The following is a 25,721-nucleotide window of genomic DNA, read 5'->3' on the forward strand; positions in this document are numbered from 1 at the left end:
ATTCTTTATTTTGAAACAGGGTCTCACTGAGTTGCAAAGGGTCTAAGTAGTACCTGAGGCTGTCCTCGAACCGCGATTCTCCTGTCTCTGCCTCCCAAATGCTGGGATTACAAGTGTGCGGCACTACCCACAGCTCCCAGGCCAATTTTTAAATTTGGAAACAGGATCTTGCTAAGTTGCCGAGAGTCTCACTAAATTGCTGAGGTTGGCTTCGAACCTGCGATCGTCCTCAGTCTCCCAAGTACAAAGTGAGTCACTATAACCAGCATTTTATTTTAAAACAGGTCTTTCTAAATTGTCAAGGCTGGCCTTGAACCTACAATCCTCTTGTCCAAACTGGGATTACGGGCGAGCACAACCGTGCCCATCTTAAAAATCGTTCGGGTCTAGTTGCCTCTGCACCCTCAACCTCGGAGACCTGAGCACTGCAGCGGGAATGGGAATTCAGCAGGCTCTCGATAAATGCCACTTCGTGGGCTCTGGCTATGAAGGCTCATCTTCTCGTTCATTCTGCAGGTCCGACCGCTGTCCCCACCCTACCTTCTAGCTGGGTGAGACATCCTGCCGGCGGCCTTTTCTAAGTCCAGTGCCCTGCCTAGTCTGGCTCTCAACTCCTGTATCTCTACTGGCCCAGGTGCAGGGCACCTACCTCCTCTCTCCCAGGGGGGGTATCCTGAATCCTGCCTCGCCCTCCAGCCTCCTGGGTCGACTCTTTCCTTGAGGCCATGGGTCCCCAACCACATCTCCCCAAATCCCAGAGCTACGCCAGCGTCCCGGACCGCATTTCTCACCCGTTCCTAAGGAACCGCGTCTCTACCTCCGCGGGGGCTGAGCAGGGCTCCGGGAACCCAGACTTGTCCAATTATAGGGCTCCCCTGCTCCGCCCCCTCCCCCAGGGCAAGGGCGGGGCTCGGCCAGCCCCCTGTCACGAGGCGGGCTGTTGGCTTCCCCTCACCCTGGGCAGGACCGAGGTGGGGCTTAGAGGCCTTGTGACCTCCCCCTCCAGACCCCTGGAAAGGGGGGCACCTCACTCTCATTATCCAGGCCTTTGGGAGGTCTGGGGACATCGGGGGTGAGCAAACTGGCACCCAGAGTATTCCTTCTCTGTCCCCTCCCTTCCTGGACACAACTGGGTGGCGGGGGGTAAGGGGGGGTGTCCTGGACAGAAACGATGGAAAAGGTGGGAAGACTTGAGAGACATCTGCTAAAAGCCTAAAATTTTCAAGTTAAACTTGGGTTTAGAGCTGAGGGCGCTAATCCCAGTGACAGAGGAGGCTGAGAGGTGGAGGATAGCGAGTTGAAGGCCAGCGAGTTGCTTGGGCAATTTAAGAGACCCCATTTCAAATAGCGAGTTGCTTGAGCAATTTAAGAGACCCCCATTTCAAAATAAAAGGGATTGGGGGACAGAACTCAGAGGTAGAATGTCTTAAGTTCAGCCTCTGGTACCTTGAAAAAACCGTTCATGTTTTTTGAACCCAGGGGCATTCTACCCTTGAGCCTGATTTTACTTCAAACAGTTCCATTAAATTGCAGAGGTCTCGAACCTGGGATCTTCCCTGTCTCAGCCTCCCAAGGACTGGAACTAAAAGCGTGCGCCACCTCACAGCTCTCTTTTTGGCTGGGACCTTGGGCATAGGTGGGCCCCTTTCCTCACTGCTAAGATGGGGACCAGGCACCCCCTGGCCTGGCTGCTGGGCTCTAAAGCTGCACTGTGCTCTCTGTGGGTCTCCATGTAGCCCTAGCTCTGCCAGTTGCCAGACGTGTGATCTCAGGCAAGAAAGCCTGAGTGGCCAGTTTGCCAGTAAGTGGGAGGGCAGCGGCACCCATACTGGTGTGATGCAACGGGAGCACATAGGACAGTCCCTGGCACACACAGCCCAACGTCGGGCCAAGGGCTGACTGAGCACAGAGCACTCGAAGGCAGTCAGCTTCCTGGCAGCCCTGCTCCAGGCCCATGCACCCCTCCAGTCCCCAGCTGTTCCACAGAACACAAAACAAGAGATAAAAGGGAGGTCAGGGTTGAGGGAAGGCTAAGCCACACATGGAGACCAGGGCCAGCTGTGGCTCCTCAGGGTGGGAGCCCAGAGCTAGATTCTGCTGGATGGAGACTGCAGGACTTAGTCCCAGGAGGGGAGCCCCAGTGTGCCCGTGGGCAAGATGGTTCCTGAGGGTAACTAGGGGTCATTTCCACCTACTCGCCCCCTTCCTGCCATGAGGGAGACAGGGTTTCAGTTCCCCAGTCTGGAGAGCAGTATATCTGAGCTCTGGCATGGCACAACCCTGACACTTCCCGCTGGGCACAGTGGTGTGTGCCAGCAGCCCCAGCTACTGAGGCTGAGGTGGGAGGACCCCTGGAGCCCAGCCTGGGAAAGCAGCAAGAGTCAATCTCAGACAAATGAAAAATAAACCTCAAAGTCAGGTGCAGTGGCATATGCCTATAACCCCACTACTTGAGAGGCAGACAGGATTGTAGGCTCCAGGTTAGCCTGGGTGATTGAGACCTTGTTTCAAAACAAAACAAAAAAAATGGCCGGGGTGGGGGGGGTGAGCTCAGCAGTGGAGACCCTAGTTCAACCCCCAGTACCACATACACAAGCCTACACAGTACTTCCTCAGAAATAAGTGACCTAGTGCCCACTCCTTTGTCTACAGAGGGGGCTCCAGTCCCTTCCTTCTTGAGGCCAAACCCTTCCCCCTGCCAGGTGACTATTTATTCCTTGTTTTTAAACTTTTTCAGCAGCTTGAATCCTTCCTGAAATTTCTGAAAGCTCTGACTTTCCCGGGAGAACAAAAGTCCCAGCTCCCTCCCCCACCCTGTGCCCAGACACTGTCATCTGTTGCTTCACCTGGACAAAGTCCTCTGAAGCCACCCTGGCCAGTCCACAACAGGCCAGTGACCTTAAGACCCCGCCTCCCCAGCCAAGGCGAGGCCTGTGATGTCCCCGCAGGGCAGAAGTCATAGGAGGCTCTGTGATCCTGGGCCAGGAGCTTCCCCTTAGCAGGATCAAGGCAACCAAGCAGGCCTGGCACCACCCGGCCCCTCTGTGCCCCCTGCTGGTGGCTGTGGGAAGGCTGGCCCAATGTGCTCAGGTTGAAAAGTGCTAAAAAGGCAGCTGTCAGCTGAGAAAGCGGAGGCCTCCTGTGTCCATTGTTGTTGTTTTTTCATGTATATTTTTTGTTGTTTTTTTAAAATTTTTCTGTAAAATGTCCCGGTTCTTCCATAACTTATAAACATGATTTATACCGAGGGGTAGAAGGAAAGTGGATGGGAGGGCTGATGGGAGGATGGGGACGCCACGACACTCCTCCCTGAGGTTGTCTGGCTGCCTTTGCCCTGGTGCCCTCCATGCTGGAATCCCCTATGGGACCCCAGGCCCACTGGGCTAGCTGCCCCTGGTGCTCAGTCCTGAAGTGGCTCTCAGTTCCAGGATCCCCTCCTTTCCGCTGCCCCCGACCCCGAGGAGGGAGGGAGAGGAGGGGGCAGGTCTCCCCGCTGGTACGCGGGCAGTGGAGGGGCTGAGGAGAAAGGGTGTGGAGGTGCCGTGGGCTCAGCCGATGGTAAGACCGAAGCCACACTGGAACTTGTTCTTGCGGTGATTCAGGAAGGCCCCAAGTGCCAGCGTCAGGGGCAGGGGTGGCAGCTTCTTCTCCAGCGTGGCACCCACGATCCAGTTGCTGTCCACAGAGCCTGTGGGTCAACAGCTACACTGAGAGATGGCCATGTCCTGCCCTGGACCCTGCAGCCATGCTCCAGGCCACCTCAGACGGACACCGCCACACCAGACTGCTGATTCCTGTTTAGGCTGCTGGGACCAGAGAGGAGGCTCACTCCCCCCATCCCAGTCAGCCCACTCTGAGTCACTGTTCTCCAGGGGTGGGCAGCCGTCTTCCCCCCATAAGCAAAGCCAAGGTCCTGGACACTGCTGTCCCCGGTGAAACTAAGCACAAGGCTGAGCACAGAGCAAGTATTCTGCTTCTGTTCAAAGACTGGAATTCCAGCAGAGTGTGGCGGCACACCCACGTAATCCCCAGTACTTGAGAGGCTGAGACAGGAGGATCACAAGTTTGAAGCCAGATTCAGAAACTTAGGGAGACCCTGTTTCAAAAAACAAAATAGGAGCCAGGTGTGGTGGCACTCGCTTGTAATCCAGCATTTGGGAGACTGAAATGGGAGGATCACAGTTTGCGGACAGCCTCAGCTACTTAGGCTGTTAGCAACTGAGTGAGACCCTTTTTCCAAATAAAGAATAAAAAATAGGGCTGGGAGTGTAGCTCAGAGGTAGACTGCCTGGGTTCAACCCCCCAGCACCAAGAAATAAAAAGGCTGGAATTCCATCTAAGGCCTGTGCACAAGGACCTTATGGATAGGCAAGGCTGTGGGGCTGTCTCCTCACTGGCAAAGGATCAGAACACATGTGCTGGAAGCAGCAGGGAGCTTGTCCTGCGGCTAGTGCCCTCACAGCAGCAGAAAGACATCTGGGCCTCCCAGGGCCCCCGGCCTGCCCTAAGCCTGAGAACACAGGCCTGGGGAAGACAACATCAGGACTATGGCCAGAGGCTACGAATCTGCTGTGGTCATGTAGCCTCCGAGAGCCTAAGTTTCCACTAGCGTGAGCTCAACAACTAGACTAGACTTCCAAGCTGCTTCCATTTTTGAAAATAACAAAAGCTGGGCATGATGGCATACAACTGTAATCCCAGTCAATACGAGGGAGGCTGAGACAGGAGTTTTGCAGGTTCAAGGCCGGCCTCAGCAATAGTGCAGAGACTCTCAGCGACCTAGTAAGGCCCTGTTTCAAAATGGAAATGAAAAAGGGCTGGGGTATAGCTCAGAAGTGGAGTGTTCCTGGGCGGGATCGCCAGTACCATTAGGAAAATACTGATTAAGGCTTGTGTGGTAGACGCACGTGCTAACCCAGGGATTGGGAGGCTGAGAAAGGAGGATCGCAGAGGTTTGAAACTAGCCTTAGCTACTCAGTGAGGCTCTCAGCAACTTAGTGAGACCCTGTTTCCAAATAAAGTATAAAACAGGCCTGGGAGTGTAGCCCAGAGGTAGAAAAGCCCCTGGGTTCCACCCTCAGTACTACAAAAAGTTTTAAAAAATTAAAAAAAAAAAAAAGAAAAAGAGGGCCAGTGCAGAGCGTGGAGAGCTTGACAGCTGGGCGGAGAACATGAAGCCCTGCGCTTCACCTGGCCACATCTGTGAGCTACTCCAGGGGCAGGGCTTGGCACCCACTTAACAAGCCTTCCTGGGTAATTTGGAGGCCCACAAAAGCCCCTGCACTGTCATCCTGGTCCTATCCTTTGGCCTCCACACCCACTAAAAGCTGAATCACCTCTTATCTCTTTCTCATTGGAGGGAAACTGAGGCCCGTACCTTTGAAGAGGAGGTTGGCCTTGGGCAGGTCCAGCTGGTACCCAAAGGAGACACTGGTGTCCTGCATCCTTGTGCTGGCCTCAAACTCCACGCCCACCTGTAGCTGGAAGAGCCAGGGCAATACAAAAGGGTGAGCCTGCTGCATCTGGACCAGCAGGCATGCCAGTCCTGCCCCCCTCCCCCAGCCTGGGAAGCACGGCTCAGTCCCCACACCAGCCCACCTGATCGCTGGCTCTGTGGTAGTATGTCGCGTGCATGCCTGCCTGGCCCAATGTTACGGTTGCCAACCAGTTGTTCACTGCAAGACAGGGGGTGGGGCAGGTTACCAAGGGGACTTGGGCACGTGGGAAGCCAGATTCCTCCACTGGACCCAGAAACTCAGGCCCTCGCCCACCTCCCTCGGACCCAGGACTGGGGCCCCCAGGCTCACATGTGTATTTCCCAGCCAATGACATGACGGTGCCCTCCTCCCCAGGTCGCCGGTGGTAGACCAGTTCTCCGCCCAGGGCCAGACACGGTGTGATGCTCTGAAGGTAGTGGGCCACGAGAATTCCTGTGGGTGAAATGGCTGTCAGTTTCTACCCATCTAGAGTGCCTAGCCAGAATCCTCCTCCATGAAGCCTCACAGGCTCCCCACCCCCGCGGAGGTCTGCCTCCCAAGCCCTGTGGTGGCCGCATCACCTGTGGGACCTCCTTGGGCTCCCACGACCCCACGCAGCCAGTACTCACTGGCCACCACTGACAGACGAGGACAGAGGCCAAGGGAGCAAGTCACTCACCCATGGTCACAAAATGTGTCAGGGCAGATCCAGGCCTCTACACCTCCCAAGCCCCGGCTCTGAGCCACTCTGCCACTGCGAGAGGCAGGAGAGTCGAGTTGGGAAGAGCACGGAGCCCGGGTTCACACCCAGGCCTCCCACTGGCCAGCCGAGCCACCCTAGGCCGCCGGCGTCACTGTCACTTCTCTGCTCCCTCCACTGCTCTTTTTTTTTTCTTTTTTGAGGGTCTGAGGATGGAACCCAGGGGCATTTGACCTCTGAGCTACACCTCCTGCCCTATTTTTTATTCTTTATTTTGAAACTGGGTCTCACTGAGTTGCAGAGGGCCTCACTAAGTAGCTGAGGCTGTCCGCGAACCGCCATCCTCCAGTCTCAGCCTACCGAATGCGTGCGCGACCACGCCCGGCTTCCCTCCATTACTCTTGATGGTTGTGACACACATCAAACGAGAGCCCCACTGTCTCGAGAGCCCCACTGTCTCGAGGCCTGGCTAGGCTGAGTCCCCGGCCCCTCAGCAGGAGGGATGGCTGAGGCCTCAGCACTTGCTGGGCAACAAATTGTTAGCATCCCCTGGAGGGGCTCTCAAGGCCAGGGACCCACGCCACCTGCTCTGGTGCCTCTGCAGCCACTGCGCAGGAGGGAAGATGGGGGAGGAACGACAGGGAACAGAACTGAAGACGACAGAGACAGGACTGAATCAGGAACATAGGAGGGGCAAGGCTCCCAAGACTGGGTGGGAAGAGACAGCAAGCTCCGGGGAACGGAGCGTGAGAGGCGCCAGGTGCTTCCCAGGCCAGGAGCTCAGGGAGGGGGTGGACTGGGCTTGACTCCCCGGGACAGCAGGAAAGGTGGACAGTCCGGAGTGGGACCCTCAGCCCCCAAGATGGGCCGGGTGGGAATGAAGGGGGCTACGAGTTTGTGGCCAGGGCACCATGGGCTTATGAGGTCCATTGTGATTACTTCTTTCCCCCAAAGAGTAGAAAATACAAAGTAACTTCTGACTGGTATCCTTTCATTTACTTTTTTTTTTTGTAGTACTGGGGATTGAACCAGGGACATTCTATCTCTGAGCTACATCCTCAGCCTTATTTTATATTTTAGTTTGAAACAGTGTCTAAATTGCTGAGGCTGGCTTTGAATCTGCAATCCTATCTCAGCCTCCCAAGTACAGGGATTACATTTATTTTTGTGCTGGGGATGAAACCCAGGGGCATTCTACCTGAGTTAAAACCCCACCCCTATTTTATTATTTTATTTACTTATTTTTTTTTGTGTGTGTGGTACTGGGAATAGAACCCAAGGGCATTCTACCTCCAAGCTATACCCCTAGCCCTCTTTTTTAAATTCTTTCTTTCTTTTTTTGGTGGTACTGGAGTTCCTGGAAGCCCTTCTATCACTGGGCTACACTCCCAGACCTATTTTATATTTTTGAAACAGGGTCTCTTATGCCAGAGCGGCTGTCTGAGTTGCAGAGGGCTTCACTAAGTAGTAGCTGACGCTGTCCTCAAACCGCGATCCTCCTGTCTCAGCCTCTCAAATGCTGAGGTTACAAACATGCGCCACCACGCCTGGCCTATTCTTTTCTTTTAATTTTTATTTGGTGGTACTGGGGATGGAACCCTTCTACCCCTGGGCTGTCCTCCCAGACCTATTTTGTACTTTTTTATTTGGAAACAGAGCCACTTAAGCCAGAGAGGCTGGCTTCAAACCTGCACGATCCTCCTGTCTCTGCCTCCCAAGTGTGGGGATTACAAGCATGCACCACCATGCCCAGAGTATTTTTATTTTAAAACAAGGTAGCCGGGCGTGGTGGCACAGGCAATCCAATCTCCGTGCTTTGAAGGCTGAGACAGGAGGATCACTGAGGTTCGAAGCCAGCCTCAGCCACTTAGGCTTTCAGCAACTCAGTGAGACCCTGTTTCCAAAAAAAAAAAAAAAAAAAAAAAAAAGGTCTGGCAGTCTGGGGGGTGGGGGGGGTTTCTGAGGCTGGTGTGAACCTGCAATACTACTGTCTCAGACTCCTGAGTACTGAGATTACAAGTGTGCACCACTCAAACCTGCCATCCTCCTGCTTCAGCCTACCAAGCACCAGGACTGCAGGTGTGAGCCACCACACCCCACCTGACTGCTACCTCGAGAACTGGCTGTGTTTAACCACCTCTCTTAAAATACCTCTGGTCAGGAGCCTCCATTCATTCGACTGAGAGGGAAACTGTGGCCCAGGGAGGGATAAGTAGTCATCTACAGTCACAACTCAGCCTTTCCGCTGTGGCAAATATTGGACAAGACCATGATAACCCCAAACACCTCTCTAGCCATCTTCCTTACCTCTCAGGCCCCACCACCGAGTGCTGGGTGAGGAGCCCAGCGCCACCTGCATGGTAAGCGCATGCTTTCTCAGAGCTACAACCCAGCCTCACCATCCTCAGCCCTAACCAGATCTTACCCCTGTAAAGGACATGTCTCATCCAACTGCACTTGTCTCTCTCCACCCCAGGCTGTGCCCTGAGCCTCACAAGGCCAGGGGCTTTGGCTCCATCAGTGAGTTTCAGCCTGGGAGACCGGGCAATGTCTGGAGGCATGTTTGGTTGGCTTGACCTGGGAGGGGTTTGTAGTGGTATCTAGTGGGCACAGGCTAGGGATGTCCCCGAATGTCCCCCACCACGAAGATCAGTCCAGCTCCATGTGCATTTATAGTACTAAAATGACATCGGAAGCTGGGCGTGGTGGTGTAAGCTTGTAATCCCAGCATTTGGGAGGCGAAGACAGGAGGAACATGGTTCACGGACAGCCTCAGCTACTTAGAGAGGCCCTCTGCAACTCAGTGAGACCCTGTTTAAAAATAAAGAATAAAAAATAGGGCAGGGGGTGTAGGTCAGAGGTTGAATGTCCTTGGGAAGCTGGGCGGGGTGATGCACACTTGTAATCCCCGTGCTTGGGAGGCTGAGACAGGAGGATCGCACAGGTTTGAAGCCAGCCTTAGTGAGGCTCTCAGTGACTTAGTGAGGCCCTGTTTCCAAATAAAAAATAGGTCTGGGAGTATAGCCCAGAGGTAGAAAGCCTCTGGATTCCACCCCCAGACCCACACACATACACACAAAGTCAAAATTAGGGCTGGGGTGTGTAAGGGGTGTAGCTAGAAGGTAGAATGCCCCTGGAGTCCACTTCCATTACTGCAAAAAAAAAAAAAAAGGAAAAAGCCTGAAGCTGGACGGGTGGCGTACCCTGAAATACCAGTACTTGGGAGGCTGAGACAGGATCACAGGTTGAAGGACAGCCTCAGGTACCTCTGTAGCTCAGAGATACTCTGGGTTCAATCCCCAGCACTCCTCCCCCACAGTCTGGGCCTTCATGGTCAAGCAGCTAAATATGTTCTCTGACAGTCATAAAGAACCCCAGAAGCTCAACAGCACAAGATGCAGAAGAAGCAAGTCAGCGGTCCCCGAGAGCAGGAGGCCTGTGGGGAGCTGGTAATTCCACCTCCCAAACCCGCCAGGCAGGTGCTGGACGGGAAGAAGGGGCAGAAGTGGCGCAAGGGCCCGTTGGGCTGCTGTGCCTGGCCTCGGTCCTGCTGGGCGAGGGCCATAGCAGTGCTCCTGGGCAAATGAACAGCAGCTGCCCGGGGCAGATGAGCAGGTGGGGAGAACCTCAAGAAAGGCGGTTCTCATCCCAGCGCTTGGGAGGCCGAGACAGGAGGATCGCACAGGTTCGAAGCCAGCCTCAGCTACTTAGTGAGGCTCTCAGCAGCTTAGTGAGACCCTGTTTCCAAATAAAGTATAAAATAGGTCTGGGAGTATATCCCGGAGGTAGAAAAGCCCCTGGGTTCCACCCTCAGTACTACAAAAGAAAAAAAAAAAAAAAAAAAAAAAAAGGCGGTTCTCAGCTGCAGCCAGCCAGAACCTTTCTTTACTGCCACACTGCTCTGCCATAGCACTCGGCTCAGTTGTGTGCTGAGCCGTGACACGGCCATCTTAGCGAAGATGCCCCTCACTCTTGGTGAGATGTGCCCCCTTACTAGAAGTCATTATAGCAATCTGAACTTTGCCTGGATAGGATCTGCTGAATGAGAATATATTCACTGTATAAATTTTCTTTTGGTACTGGGGATTGAACACAAGGACCTTCTATCTTTGAACTACAACCCCAGGCATTTCTTTTGTGTGTGTGGTACTAGGGATTGAACCCAGGGGCATTCCACCTCCAAGCCACACTCCTATTCCCATTTTATTTTCATTTTGACACGGGGTCTCATTAGTTCCTGAGGCTCTCTTTGAACCTGCAATTTTCCTGTGTCAGCCTCTCAAGTATTGGGATTACAAGTGGGCGCCACCACAGAAGGCTCACTGAACCTTTACCACGTGCCCGTGTGACAGACGAGGAAGCTGAGGGATGGAGCCCTCTGGGTCCAGGCTTGAGCTGTCCTTGCTGGTGGGCTTGAGCACTTAGAACTGACCTGGGAACAGGAGGTCTGGCTTTTTCTGGTGCCTGAGATGAGGTCGAGACACCTATAAGAACAGTGAGCTGAGAGTGCTGTAGGAGCCCTGGGCCCAGGAGACAGTGCTACGGGACACAGCAGAGCAGGGACTCAAGTCCCACTCGCTGTATATAGAGAGGCATGGTCCCTCTCTAGGCCTCAGCAGGATGGGGAAAATGGCAGCAAGTCCGACTCACAGCTCTGTCCCCAGGGCCAGGATGACCGAGAGGATGTACAGGGTGCCCAGAGTGCCTGCCGTGAGCAAGAGACAGAAGGCGGGACCTGTGTTACCACCACTGAGGCTTGGGGAGTTGGAGTGCCCGCTCTGTTTCAGGCCTTTGGGTATATAGGCACAGTACTGGGCCAGCACCCGCCCTCTCAGTGAGGACCAGTGATAAGAACTAAGATAAGTTGAGAGGGAACTACTACAAAGGTGAGGGATGTGGCCAGGTGACAGGCAGACAGGTAACACTTTCATCAAGGGTGACATGTGGTCATAGCCAGAGGGAAGCATTCCAAGCAGCAGAGAAAGCTCCTGCAAATGTCTGGGGTAGAGAGAGCTGTGGGAAGTTGGGTGTGGTGGTGCAGGCCTGCAATCACATTTCTTGGGAAGCTGAGACAGGAGAAAGTCGTGTTCAAGGACAGCCTCAGCAACTAGTGAGACTCAGCAATGTTAGGAGACCATTTCAAAATACAAAAATAAAGCCCGGGGTGGTGGCACACAGCATTTGGGAGGCTGAGACAGGAGAATCCCGGGTTAAGGCCAACCTCAGCTACTTAGTGAGGCCTTTTGCAACTCAGCGAGACTGTTTCAAAATAAAGAATAAAAAATAGGGCTGGGGGTGACTCCTGGAGGTAGCATGACCCTGGGTTCCATCCCCAGTACTGTAAAAAGACAAAAAAATTTAAATAAATAAATAATAAAAAAATAGGGTGTAGCTCAGAGGTAGAATGCCCCTGGGTTATCCCAGAATAACTCAGGTCAAAATTCTAAGAGCCACAGGGGACTTGGCCTTATCTTCCTTGAAGTTCCTCTAATGGGTCCTGCCTCAGGGCTTTTGCAAGGCAGGTTCCCCCAGGGCGACAAGATAGCCCCCTATCATCTGCTGGCTCCTATCAGCAAGTCTTACAGTATGGGTACAAATATCACCAAAGGAAAGAGGTATTTTCTGAGGACTCCACCCACCCCTCTGCAGACCCCAGGGCTTTGCCTGAGGTAGGTGCATGCTTCAGCAGGGCTACAGCCCAGCCTCTATCTGCCCTGCGGAATGGAAACTCCAAGACAGAGACTTCAATCTTTCACTCACCACTAGACTCTTAGTACTTAAAATATGTACTATATACTCAATAAACACCAATGAATATAGAAAAGTAAAGACAGACACTCAAAACACACACACACACACACACACACACACACACACACACACACACACACACACACACACGAAACAAAGAAACTGAAAGGCAGAGACTAGAAGTAGGGACAGAAGTCAGAGGCTCCCTGCCCTCACCCAACAACAGGAATATATCTGCCAGCCCCCATCTTCGCCTTCATCCCTCTCCCCAACTGCGTGTGGCCTGTCACCCTGTGACCCGCACAGAAATAACCCCAGCCCTCTGAGTAACAGCACCAAGAGCAGCTCGCATGAGCACAGAACCCACATGGCTTTCTGCACGTATGAGCTCACAGTACCAACTTGCAGGTGAGGAAACTGAGGCGGACACCCCAGCTGAGGGCTGTGGGGCTGGGCTCCAGCTGCGCTCTCACCTACTGTGTATATGGCCTGCTTTATGTGTGTGTGGGTGTGGGGGGGGGGCGCCGAAGACAGGACCCAAGAGCATTCTACCTCTGAGCTACACTCCCAGCCCTTTTTATTTAACTTGGAGACAGGGTCTCACTGAGTTGCAAAGGGCCTAAGTAGCCAAGGCTGTCTGTGAACCATGATTTTCCTTTTTCAGCCTCCTGAATGCTGGGATTACAGGGCTCTAGCTCTGCTTTTTAGTTAATTATTATTATCTTGGTACTAGGGATTGAACCCAGGGGTGTTCTAACTCTGAGCTATATCCCCAGTCCTTTCATTTTATTTATTTATGGTGGTACTGGGAATTGAAGTCATGGGCACTTTAACTGAGCTATGTTCTCAGTTATTTTATTTTTTTTCTTACTTTGGCCATGAACCTGCCATCCTCCTGTCCCAGCCTCCCAAGCACTAGGATTACAAGCCTGTGCCTAATGTTTTGAAGCCACCCTTGCCCTGCCCACTTGTCATAGGGTAGAAAAGGAGGCCTTGAGAAGCAAATGGGTTTGCTGGAAGGATGGAATGGGAGTTCTGTGACCACCCTCCAAGCCTTCTCTTCTTACCTGAGCCCACCAGGACGTCTGGGTTCCCCAGGGTGACGGCTGCTGTGAAATCAGAACCCCGGTACTCCCCGTCCACCTGCCAGTTCACAAACTTGGACTGCTGCGTCTGCGGGGGAAGGGAGCGTGAGTGAGGGCGGTAGGAGCCAGGGAGCACCTGGCCAGTGGAGCAGGGGCCACGCCCACCCCACTCACCTGGATGGCCATCTTGGACCTGAGGCCGGGGCCCAGCTGGTGAATGACCTGAGCGTTGAGGCTGCCACTGTTGTCCATGTCACCCACCAGCACGGGGAACGCCTGTGGGGCACAGGGCAGGTTAGAGGTCAGGCCAGCAATGCGAAGTGCTAGAGAGACCTAAAGGACATGGGGAGCCCCCCTTCACAAAGCCCTCCCTCTTTCTTGGTTGTCCACCCTGGGAAGCGGTGCTTCCCATCTTCCTGGACTGTGAGTCTCACGGCTGTTCAAGCTACTACTGTGTCCAGTACGGAGCTGAGCAGAATAGGCGGACAGGAAGGTCACTGAATAAAGAGAGGCAGCCGGGCATGGCGGCGCACGCTTGTAATCCCAGGACTCAGGAGGCTGAGACAGGAGGATCCGGGTTCGTGGCCAGCCTCAGCTACTTAGTGAGACCCTGTTTCAAAATAAAGAATAAAAAAGCCAGGCGAGGGGTATAGCTTGGAGGTAGGATGAACCTGGGTCCCATCCCCAGTACCAAAAAAATTAAAAAAAGTAGGTGTGGTGGTGCCTGCTTGTAATCCCAGCATTTGGGAGGCCGAGACAGGAGGGTCATAGTTCGTGGACAGCCTCACCTACTACTTAGTGAAAGGCCCCTTGCAACTCAGTGAGACCCTGTTCCAAAAAAAAAAAAAAAAAAAAAAATAGGGCTGGGGATGTAGCTCGGAGGTAGAAACAGAAGCAGGGACCTAATTTGGTACTGCCCCTTTCTGTCTAAGCCTCTAGTCATGACCCTGGCCCAAGAGCTAGCCTCCCCAAGGCAGCCTGAGGGGTATGTCTATAGCAGGAAATCAGCTGTCCCCGAGCTTTCCCTTGTTCAAATCATCCCATGGCTCTTCAGCGCCCCCTAGAGAAAGTCTAAGCAAGCACCTAGTTTGGCATTCTAAGGTCTGCAAGATACACAGCACAGCCCTGCCCACTCGGGGCCATCCCTATCACCTGCCCCCCTCCCCCAGCATCACTTGGGACAGGATCAGCAGGGCATGGATGGGGGTAGGAGTCCTGGAGGAAGGGGTCGCCCAGGGTCCAATGGACCTTGAAGAGACCCAGGCCCACCTCCCAACACTCCAAACTCTCTCAGCTTGCTCTGACCTCCTTAGCCTGGTGCTTGGCTACACATTTGTTCAAAGAAAGATACAATGAATGGATGACAAAAGGAACCTCACCTCTGTGGGACTCAGCTGCTTTGTCCCCACGTACGTGACCCCGAAGTGGTAGTTGGACTCCCCGATTGTGCTGAGGGCTACTGTGTGGTTCACCTGAGAGAAGAGGGAGGGCCGTGGGGTACTTGCCAGTCTGGCTTCCCCACTGGAGATAGGGTCTCTGGCCTGGGCAGGGGTTGAAGACTGGGGGTTGTAGCTCAGTAGTAGAACACGTGCCTGGTGTGAGTGAGGCCCTGAGTTCAAACCTCAGCACCTCAAAAAAGAAACAAAGGCTGGGAGGTGTGACCCAATTACAGACTCAGAAAGGGTGGGCTGAAAGTAGGCTCCATACCTGGTGCGTCACTCTTGTCTAGATATCAAGGGTGAGGGGCACCCCTGGGCTTTGGGGTCCCCAAACCCTACCACTGACCTCACTAAGTAGTTCGCGTGGCATTGTTTCTTACTATTTCCAAATACAAAGGAGCCCAGCCTTTAAGGAGAGTAGGGGGTTGCATGTACAGATGCAGGGGGATGGCTGTGATGACCTCTGGTGGGTGAAGGCACCAGGAAGGCTCACCTGGAAATGGTTACTCAACCCTTTGTTGACTGTAAGTTTGACACCCTCCATCTGAATGGGAAACAGCTCTGGAGAAGAGAAATGCTGTCATACTCCACCCTGCACACACACCCCGACTCTTCCTTCGCTACCACCCCACAGCAGAACATCTCACAAAGTAACCCAACCAGAAGGGAGGTGGTATTGCCTCGTGGATCGACTCAGAGCCCTTGACTTGTGTCCAAAACTGATTTCTAACATCAGTGTGACTTTAATCAAGTCATTTTATTTATGTCAAACTCATCAACTGTAAGATTGGGACCCTCGGCATTGGAACTGTCCCAAAGGTTTCATGAATTAACACATACTAAATACCAGAACAGTGCTCATTAAATCTCCGTCACCGTGACTATCATCACTGTGCCAAGTCAGGGTCTAGAAGCCTTGGCTTCTACCCTCACGGGGACCTTGTGACACAGTGACCTTGGGCCTCAGTTTCCTTCCCCATCACCCTAGGCGTCTCGTGGCTGATCCCGGAACTCCGGAGCCCCTAAGGCTCTTCTCTCCTGCTAAGGCATTCCATCCTGAGGTTCCACCATCTGATTCCACAGATCTAAGCCCCAAGTCCAATGTTCCACCATCTGCTCCCAACGTCAACTCCCAAGGCTGTTAAGTGATTCCGATGGTGCGCGCCAACTCCCAAGGTCCCCAGTGTCCTCCTCTCCCCGGGATCAGGGTCTCCGGATCACCCGGCCGGGGCCCTCGCCCCTCACCCTTGCACTTCCGGTGGCACTCTTCGAACGTGCCCGGGTTGGGCAGGCAGCCGCAGGCCCCATCGTCGGCGGCCCCCGCGGCGCTGGCGGCGGCAGCAGATCCTGGGGTTCGTTCCGAACCTCGACCCGCGCTGGCCCCGGCGCCCAGGCCGCCTCCGAGCGGCGGCAGCGTGAAGCCCGGCGGCGAGGGCGGGGGCGGCGGCAGCCCCACGAGGGCCGGCGCAGGCGGCGGCGGCGGCCCTGCGGGCGGCGAGCTGGCGGCCAAGACGTTCCCCATGGTCGCCTGCAAGGGAAGAGGTCAGAGGGCAGAGGTCAGGGCCCGCGCGCCCCAGGTTCAACCCCAGCCACCCCCCCCGCCCGGTTCCGGACCCCGGTTCTCACTGGCGGTGGCGCCTGCTCCCGGCCTGGGCTCCGCTCCCACCCCGTGCGCCACGCGCAACCGAACCCGCTGCCGCCGCCGTCGCCGCCGTCGCCCCGCCCCAGTCAGCCCATTGGTTCAGTGTGCCCTGGGGCCCGCCCACCGCCCTCGGAGCCCGGCCGGCTATTGGAGTCATGGATGGAAATCACACCCAACTATATTGAATGTCTTCTTCTATTGGTTCCCAATGGCGAAGCGGTATCGCACAGCTCCATTGGCTCGCGACGCCCGCGTCTATTGGCTCACCACGCCGCGGGTTCTGATTCCAGCCGGCTACTGGCCCATGCTGCTCACTCTGCAACGCCCCTTGGCGCATCGCCCCGCCTCTTTCCTGAAGGAGCGCCCTCTTTCGACTCCGCCCCGCGACAAACGCCACGATGATTGGTCGGCATTGACCCTTGGAGCATCACGATTGGCTCTGGGGGTACAGGAGGCCGACCTCGATGACGTTTCAACCTGGATCTCTCATTGGTTAACGTGCCAGGGTCGAAGGACACTGGTAAAGGTGGGTTGCGGGGCAGAAGCTGCTAGGCAGCAAGGTCAGGCCTCTAGTCCCACCAGGCACCGCGGCAGAGGGGCACCCTTTCGGATCCCGAGTCGCGGACCAGAGACCGGAAGTGCTGGCCCTTCCCACAGTGCTTCGGGAGAATCCTAACCTGTTCTGCGAACCCTGCCCTGGTTGTTACCCACAATCCCTCTAAGTACCTCTTAACGCGACAGTGGCCTCAGACCCGCCCCTTTCGTTACCCATCGTGCCTTCGGTTCCTTGCGTCACTGCGGCTTCTATCTTTGGCCCATTCATTCTTGTCCCATTTCCCATCATGCATTCGTCCCATTCATTTTAACTTCATTTCCTCTGAACTACCTTTAGCCCGTTTCTGCCGGTTCACATTCATCCGGCCTATCTCTAATTAACCATCGAGTTTCAGGTCCATTAACTCCTGTCCATTGCCCACCCTGCCCGCCGCCCCTATTTTGCCATTATTCACCACTCTGCCTTTGTTATGCCTTGGGCTCCTCTTAAAATATTCGTAGCCGGGCGTGGTGGCACAGTTTGTAATCCCAGCATTTGGGAGACTGAGCTGGAGGATCGCGGTTTGCGGCCAGCCTCAGCTACTTAGGCCCTTTGTAACACAGTAAGACCCTGTCTCAAAGAATAAAAAATGTTAGGTGTGTAGCTCGGAGGTAGAATGCCGTTGGGTTTCATACCCAGTACCGCCAAATACATATATATATTCGTGAGCCTGGTGTGATGGCGCACCCTTGTAATCCCAGCATTTGGGAGGCTGAGAGAGTAGGGTCACGTCCCCGGACAGCCTCAGCTACTTAGTGAGGCCCTTTGCAACTCAGTGAGACCGTGTTTCAAAATAAAGAATATAGGGCTGGGGGTGTAGCTCGGAGGTAGAGTGCCCCTAGGTTCCATCCCCAGTACTGCAATAAATAAACAAACAAACAAAATAACTAGGGATATAGTTTGGAGGTAGAATCCCCCCCCCAAAAAAAGCTATCATGTTAGCTAGGCATAGTAGTGCATACCTGTAATCCCAGTTCTTAGAAGTAGGTTTGAGGACAGCCTCAGCAACTTAAAACTCTCAGAAACCTAACAAGACCCTATTTCAAAATGAAAAAAAAAAAAAAAAGTGCTGAGGGTATAGCTCAGAGGTAAAATGTCTAAATGTCTTTGGGTTCAGTTGCCAGCACACACACACATAAACACACAAAAAGGAAAAAATCTGGTGCTCAAACCAGTTCTAGGCCTGTCACTACCAAACTCCTGGGGACTCCGTAGACGTTAAGAGTTAAGGGGAAAGAACCTATATGGTTCTGTAAACTGTTGACAAAACAGATACCTAGAGAAACCTATAATTTAGGAGACTTTCCATGATATGTACTGATCAGATAATGGAGATTTTGATGAGCCTAAGGATGACCCGCCCACCCAGATCACCTCACCGTGGCTGTGTGAGGTCACCCTCACGTACCTTCCTTTTTTTTTTTTTTTTTTTTTTTGCAGTACTGGAATTTAAGCTAGGGGCATTCTATCTCAACCTACACCCCCAGTCCTATTCTTTTTTATTTTTATTCCTTACTTTTGGACACAGGAACTCACTAAGTCATAGAGGGCTTCAGTTAGTAGATGAGGCTGTCTACGAACCTGCAATCCTCCTTACTCAGCCTCCCAAGTACTGGGATTACAAGTGTGTGCTACCATGTCCTGCTCCCTGCTCCACACCCCTTCCCTTAACTGCCCTTTATCATGTGTGTGTCTCTCTCTCCCTCTGTCTCTCTCTCTCTCTCTCTTTTTGTGGTACTCAGGATTGAACCCAGGGGTCTTTTACCTCTGAGCTACACTCCCAGCCCTTTTTTTTGAAACAGGTCTCTCAGTTGCTGAGGCTGGCTTTGAACCTATGATCCTCCTGTCTCAGTCTCCCAAATCTTGGGATTACAGGCGTGCATCACCACTCCTTGTTTACTATGTTTCCTGTAAAAGAAGGGCCATGAATCTCCAAAAGGCATCTTCTTCTTGAGGTGGCCCACCCATATCTCCCTGAATGTGTATTCCCTACTTTTCTAAATAGACCTCTGCCTATGTCTCTGACTGGTGCACGCTGAGATTCTTTTCCATCATGTAGGCCAAGGGCCCTGCCTGTCCTGAGGCGGATTTCCCTCTTCGGGAACTCCTTCGTTCCCTCGAGGAATTAACCCTCTTCCCGTGACACCTTCACATCCCACAGAAAACACAAGACCTGGTCAAAGTATAAACTCATATTTCGTAGGAAATGCTAACTTACAAAACAATATTATATCCTCTACCCACAACCCAGGCAACTCCCCCCCTCCCCCGGCCCCGGGGGGATGTCTGGGCCTCATCCCAGTGGGCAAAGGTAAAATGATTCAGTAGTCGTCAAGGTAACAGTGATGCTTCTCCCAAGGGGGGCAGTCAAGGCACACTCTGCAGGACGCTCGCCCCTTCCAGCACAGGACTGGAGCTTCATGCTCCATAGACAGCGAATGGGGTGGTGGGGCTCAGGGAAAGGCCCGGACCCTGAGACTCCTGCCTGCAGGAGGGGGAGGGAGAGCTCTGCCTTGGGCTAGGGAAGCCCCTCCTGCCACCTTTGGGAGTACAGTGGGGAGGGGGCATGTGGGACTCTGCTGCCTGGAGGGCTCAGGTCTGTGCAGCAGGGAGCCCCGTAATGCCCACACTTGCAGACCTGCTGGGACCTTTCTGCCTGAGGACAAGCTGGAGGTCTGGAGTCTTCTTTGGGATGTGAGATGTGGATGGGAGGTGAGTGGGATGGTCTTAGGTCCCAGTCAGAGAGAAGTCCTTGGGTGAGAAGTTGTGTTGGGGAGATCCTCTGAACCCTGTGCCTCCATTCCGCTGTCCCGGCAGGTTTCTTTGGGTCGGAGGCCGCAGGCGGGTGCTAAGTGAGAGTGGCTTGGCGGAGGTGGAGCTCGGGGCACGAGGTCCCTGGTAGCGAGCGAGCTGAGGGATCACAGTGGCGAGTGACGGGGGCAGGACCATGGCGGCTCACACATACATGGCCCGGGACACGACGAAGCCTTTGCCCTGGTAGGAATCAGAGGGGCTGGGGTAGGACAGGGCGTCGTAGACGGGGTTGATCTTGTCCAGATAGTCTTCATCGTCGTCCTCCTCCTCCTCATCTTCTAGGTCCAGGGAGACCTCCACAGCAGGCGGCCCTGGAGGCACCAGCATGGGGGGCCCTAGGCTGGTGGCCCCCAGCAGCAGGGGCCCCGAGCGCTCTTCCAAGGTGGGCAGCTCATGGTACCGAGGCATTTCCTGGAGGAGGGAAGGGAGGGAGTGGGACTCGAAGTCATTCCTGGGTCCCAATCACAGGCTCCCAATTCACAGCTTGACCCCCAAATCCTGCCCGCCTTTCTCCCTTGGCCAATCAGCCCGATTTCCCCATCACCCCTTGTCCCCTGGGTTGATGATGTGCTGAGACAATTCCATGGCCCACCCCTGGCCCCAAACCACAGCATGGGTTGGTCCTGGGCCTCACCTTTGTCCCTTGAACCCTGGCTTACTCATGAATCTCTGACCTCACCTACTTAACCTCGAGCCCCGAACAACTCCTGAACCTCAACTTGTCTCAGCCTCAGTATCTGACCCTTGGCCTCCAGCAGACCACTGAGGGAAGGGATCTCCTGTCTGGTCCCAGCTCCGGGCAGAGTGTCTGGCAGCCTTACACACTCAGCCAGCCCTCACTGACCCACTGACTTAACCCCGTGTCCTTGGACTTTTTTTGGTACTGGAGATTGAACCCAGGGACATTCTCCCTCTGAGCTATACCCCCAGCCCTATTTTATTTTTCAATTTGTACAGGGTCTCAATAAGTTGCTGAGGCTGGTCTCCAACCTGTGATCCTCCTATCTAAGCCTCCCCAGTGCCAGGATTCTGGCTGTCCTTGGACCTTTTACCTTTGACCTGCTCCATCAAATCTCCGAACACATCTCAGGGGTCTGAGCTCCAGCCAGAGACACAGCCCTGACCTTGAATTTGACCTCTGCTGCTGACCCTTGGCCCTTAAGCCCAGACCCAGCCATAGCCTTGTCCTCTCAGGAGCAGCTCCTACCTGCTCGGCGCACGAGATGGCAGCATCAAAGTAGGGGGTCTTGAGTGGGCTGTGCTCCGAGGCCCCCAGGGTGAAGAGCTGGGAAGGCTGCGGCAAGAGGGGGGCAGGTCAGGACCCCCAGAGGGCCTCCCCCACCCCGCTCCCCTCATAGTCTGGCCCCAGTGGGGAAAGGAGGGCTTGGAGTTGGGGCAACTTGGGCTCCAGGGGAAGGCTCACCATCTCTGGCTCCTCCAGCTTGGCCTTTGGGGTTGGGGGTTTATAGGAGGGAGGTCCTTCCAGGCTGTGGGGTGGAAGGTCGGTCACATGGAGGCTGAGCCCCCAGAACGCCACTTATTCCAGGCTCCTACACCCTCTGCTCTGCCTCCCTCTCCTGGGGTTTATGTGTTTTCTTGTGGTGCTGGGGCTTAAATCCAGGGGCATTCTACCTCTGAGCTACACCCTCAGCCCCTTTCTTTCTTTCTTTCTTTCTTTCTTTCTTTCTTTCTTTCTTTCCTTCCTTCTTTCCTTCTTTCTTTCTTTCTCTCCCCCCCTTCCCCTCCCTCCCTCCCTCTCTCTCTCTTTCTTTCTTTCATTATTTTTTGGTGGTACTGGGGTTCCTGGAAACCCTTCTACCTCCGGGCTACACTCCCAGACCTATTTTATATTTTTGAAACAGGGTCTCTTACGCCAGCACGGCTGGCTTCGAACCTGTGCGATCCTCCTGTCTCCGCCTCCCAAGCGTGGGGATTACAAGCATGTGCCACCACACCCAGCTTTTATTTTTTATTTATATATTTATTTATTTAGTGGTACTGGGGGTGGAACACAGGGGCCTTTCTATCTCCAGGATACTCTCCCAGAACTCTCTTATACTTTATTTGGAAACAGGGTCTCACTAAGTTGCTGCGAGCCTCACTAAGTAGCTGAGGCTGGCTTTGAACCTGTGTGATCCTCCTGTCTCAGCCTCCCAAGTGCTCGAATTATAAGCGTGCTCCACCATGCTCAGTGTCCTATTCTTTATTTTGAAACAGAATTTCACTAAGTTGTGGAGGGCCTCACTAGGTATCTGAGGCGGTGTGATCCTCCTGGCTCAGCCTCGCAAGTACTGAGATTACACGCATGTGTCACCAGGCCGGCTTTTCTTTTTTTGTTTTTGAAACAGGGTCTCCCTAAGTTGTTGAGAGTCACGTTAAGTTGCTCTCTGAGAATGGCCTTGAACTTATGATGCTCTTGTAATAGCCGCCCACATACTGGGATTACGGGTGAGCAATATCCACTTCCTTATCTCCTTTTCTAACAGCCCCACCCCCCTGCCTGGCAAACTCCCCCCCACCCCCTTTGGTACTGGAAATTGAACCCAGGGACATTCTACCTGTGAGCTATACATACCTCCAGCCCTCTTTTACTTTTATTCGGAAACAGGGTCTCACTAGGTTGATAAAAGTCTCATTACTTGGTGAGGCTGTCCTCAAACCTACACTCCTCCTTTCTCAGCCTCCCAAGAACTGGGATTACAGGCATGTGCTGCCACGCCTGGCTTGGCAAACTCTTACTAATCTGTGAATTCCTACTCTTCCAGGAAGCACCTCTGATTCAGAAGACATATCAGGAACTCTTGTGCAAGTCTAGATATACACCCCCACAGGGCTCCTTTATTTTTTCCGGTACCTGGGGCATTCTACCTCCAAGCTACACCCTCAGCCCTATTATTTTTTTTTTTTTTCTCCAGTACTAGGGATGGAACCCAGGGGCATGCTACCTCTGAGCTACACCCCTACCCTGTTTATTGTGAAACAGGATCTCATTGAGTTGCAAAGGACCTCACTATGTAGCTGAGGCTGTCTATGAACCCTGATCCTCCAGTCTCAGCCTCCCAAATGCTGAGATTACAAGCATGTGACACCACTTAACTAGTTTTGAAGCAGTGTCTCAGGAAATTGCTAAGGGACCTCCCTGTATTGCTGAGGCTGGCCTCTAACCTGCCCTCTCCTGTCTCAGCTTCCCAAGTACGGGGATGACAGCCTGTATCGCCCCTCCCCGCTCTCCCCTCCCCACTGAAGCCCATTGTCCTGAGCCTCGCCATTTTACCCAGACATTCTAGAGATGATTTTCTCCTGCCCTCAGCCCCTTCCTGGTGCTCCCCAATTCTGCTGCCCCTTTCCCGAGCCCCATGACTCACTCCTCTTCTTCCTCTGCCCCCTGGAGCCTCTGTTCCTTCCGCTGCTGCCGGCAGATGAGGATGCCTGTGGCGGCCACCGCGGTAGCAATAATGGCGGCGATGATACCACCGATGATGCCGCCTGTGGCCCCGGCGCCCGCCGTGTTGGGCACCTCTGCAAGAGAGGGACAGTGTGAGGGAGTCGCCAAGGAGAAGCCCAGCTCCTGTTCCCAGGCTCAACCCACAGCCTGCCTCCGCTCCGCGAGCAGGGCATATTGCTAAAGTCAACGAATCTCTTTTGTGTGTGTGCGGTGCTGGGGATGGTACCCAGGGGCATTCTACCTCTGAGCTACACCCCCAGCCTGATTTTTTATCCTTTATTTTGAAATAAGGGCTCACTAAGTTGCAAAGGACCTCACTAAGTAGCCGAGGCTGGCCACGAGCCTGCGATTCTCCTGTCAGCCTCCCAGGTACTGGGATTACAAGCCTGCACCACCACGCCCGGGGCTCTCAACTAATCCTTACTAAGTATGAATAAGGACCATTCACCGGGCATGGGAGACAGAGTGGTGAGACACCTGCCCTGAGTTTCTACCTTCACAGAACTTTCTTTCTGCCTGGGGATGGAGGCCGAAAGCAAAACAATGGGCCTTCCTTCCTTCCTTTTTGTACTAGGAATTAAACCCAGGGGCATTCTACCTCCAAGCCACACCCCCCAAGCCTATTTTTATTTTGAAATAGAGCCTAAGTTGCCGAGGCTCTCATTAACTTGTCCAAGCTGGCCTCAAAGATAATTCAATCCTCCTATCTCAGCCTCCCAAGTGTTGGGATTACAGGTGTATGTCACCACATACTGCTGAGAAATGGGATATCTTACATTCTACTTGGGAATCAGTGATATGGGATAAAAATTGAGAGTGGGAAAGTGATAAGGAAGTGATTGGGTGCAGATCCCCAGAGGTAGTCAGACAGGGCTTGACTGGAAGGGGACAGTGGAGCAACAACATGAAGGAGATGCAGGGTGAGCTGGGAGGGCGTCTGCGCATGCGGCAGCAGAGGTTGGGCTGATGCTGTGCAAAGGTCCTGAGGGAGCTTCGTGCTGTTTTTTTTTCTTTTTCTTTTTCTTTTTTCTTTTTGGCGGGCCTGGGGATGGAACCCAGAGGCATTTGACCTCCAAGCTACACCCCCTGGCCTATTTTTTTTTTTTTATTCTTTATTTTGAAACAGGGTCTCACTGAGTTGTAGAAGGCTTCACTAAGTAGCTGAGGCTGTCCACGAACCGCGATCCTCTGGTCTCAGCCTCCCGAATGCAGGGATTACAAGCGTGCGCCACCACGCCCGGCATCATGGTGTTTTTATTTATTCTTTTTTTGTGTGTAGTACTGCGGATGGAACCCAGGGGCATTCTACCTGTGAGCTACACCCCCAGCCCTACTTTTTATTCTTTTTTTTTCCCCACCCTCCCTGCCTCCCTCTTTCTTTTCTCCCCCCCCCCCTTTCTTTCTTCGGCTCTGGGGATGGAACCCAGGGGCATTCGACCTCCGAGTTACAACCCCTGCCCTATATTTTTTTTTATTTAATTCTTCTTAATTTGAAACAGGGTCTAAGTTGCGGAAGGCCTCACTAAGTAGCTGAGGCTGTCCACAAACCATGATCCTCCTGTCTCAGCCTCCTGAATGCTGGGATTACAAGCGTGCGCCACCATGCCTGGTTCTTATTTTTTATTTTAAAACAGGGTCTTAGCTGGGCATGGTGGCGCACGCTTGTAATCCCCGTGCTTGGGAGGCGGAGACAGGAGGATCACGCTGGTTTGAGAGACCCTGTTTCCAAATAAAAATATAAATTAGGTCTGGGAGTGTAGCACGGAGGTAGAAGGGTTTCTAAGAACCCCAGTACCACCAAAACAAAACAAACAAACAAAAAAAAAAAAAGAAAAAAAAAAAAACAAGGTCTTACTGAATTGCAAAGTGCCTCACTAAGTAGCTGAAGCTGTCTGCAAACCAGGCTCCTCCTGTCTCAGCCTCCCAAATGCTGGGATTACAAGCGTGCACCACCATGCCCAGCTTTTTTTTTTTTTTTTTTTTTTTGTGTGTGGTACTGGGGATTGAACCCAGAGGCATTTTACTTTCATGTTATATCCCAGCCCCATTTATTTGGAAACAGGGTCTTGCTAAATTGCCAAGACTGGCTTCAAAGCTGTAATTCTCCTGTTTAAGCCTCCCAAGTACTGGGATTACAAGCATGCGTCCCCAGGCCTGGTTTATTTACTTCTTATTTTTTTTTTTTTTGTGGTAGTAGGGATGGAACTCAGAGGTTTTCTACCTCCGGGCTATACTCCCAGCTATATCTATATAACTTTTTGGTTTGCGGTACTGGGGATGGGACTCAGGGGCATTCTACCTCCAAGCTACACCCCCAGTCCTATTTTTTAGTCTTTTTATTTTATTTTTTTGCGGTACTGAGGGTGGAACCCAGGGGCATTTTACCTCTGAGCTACACCCCCGGTCCTATTTTTTAGTGTGTGTGTGTGTATATATTTTTTTGGCAGTACGAGGGATGGAACCCAGGGGCATTCTACCTCTGAGCTATACCCCTGGTCCTATTTTGTGTGTGTGTGTGTGTGTGTATTTTTTTTTTTCCGGCACTTGGGATGGAACCCAGGGGCATTCTACCTCTGAGCTACAACCCCGGTCCTTCTATTTTTTAGTGTATATATATAGTAAATATATATATATATATATAAATATATATACACTATATATATATATATATATATATATATATATATATATATAGTGGATATGTGTGTGTGTGTGTGTGTGTGTGTGTGTGTATTGGTAATGGGGATGGAACCCAGGGGCATTCTACCTCCAA

The 25,721-nt window shown here is 53.1% G+C and overlaps 2 protein-coding genes across 2 annotated transcripts in view; both read right to left on the reverse strand.

The window, feature by feature from the left end:
* Window positions 1–3,548: 3,548 nt before the first annotated feature.
* Window positions 3,549–16,171, reverse strand: TOMM40 (translocase of outer mitochondrial membrane 40; the record flags this gene model as incomplete). The annotated part of the gene is made up of 10 exons (XM_080702372.1): window positions 16,079–16,171; window positions 15,698–15,980; window positions 14,946–15,013; window positions 14,393–14,485; window positions 13,188–13,289; window positions 12,996–13,101; window positions 5,808–5,930; window positions 5,599–5,675; window positions 5,378–5,480; window positions 3,549–3,688 (listed from the first exon to the last, which is right to left on the reverse strand). The coding sequence occupies exons 2-10, from the start codon at window positions 15,972–15,974 to the stop codon at window positions 3,549–3,551; spliced, it is 1,089 nt and encodes a 362-aa protein (XP_080558498.1). The 5' UTR covers window positions 15,975–15,980; window positions 16,079–16,171.
* Window positions 16,172–19,644: 3,473 nt separating this feature from the next.
* The window catches only part of NECTIN2 (nectin cell adhesion molecule 2), a gene marked incomplete at both ends in the record, with an annotated part of 42,687 nt that continues 36,610 nt past the window's right edge, over window positions 19,645–25,721 (reverse strand). The window contains 4 exons of the mRNA XM_080702765.1: window positions 19,645–19,914; window positions 20,711–20,797; window positions 20,927–20,990; window positions 22,869–23,022. Of these exons, the coding sequence (XP_080558891.1) occupies window positions 19,645–19,914; window positions 20,711–20,797; window positions 20,927–20,990; window positions 22,869–23,022 (575 nt within the window). The remainder of the gene's footprint in view (window positions 19,915–20,710; window positions 20,798–20,926; window positions 20,991–22,868; window positions 23,023–25,721) is intronic.

This window comes from Muscardinus avellanarius (assembly GCF_963383645.1).
Source record: "Muscardinus avellanarius genome assembly, chromosome: 10".
Lineage (NCBI taxonomy): Eukaryota > Metazoa > Chordata > Mammalia > Rodentia > Gliridae > Muscardinus > Muscardinus avellanarius.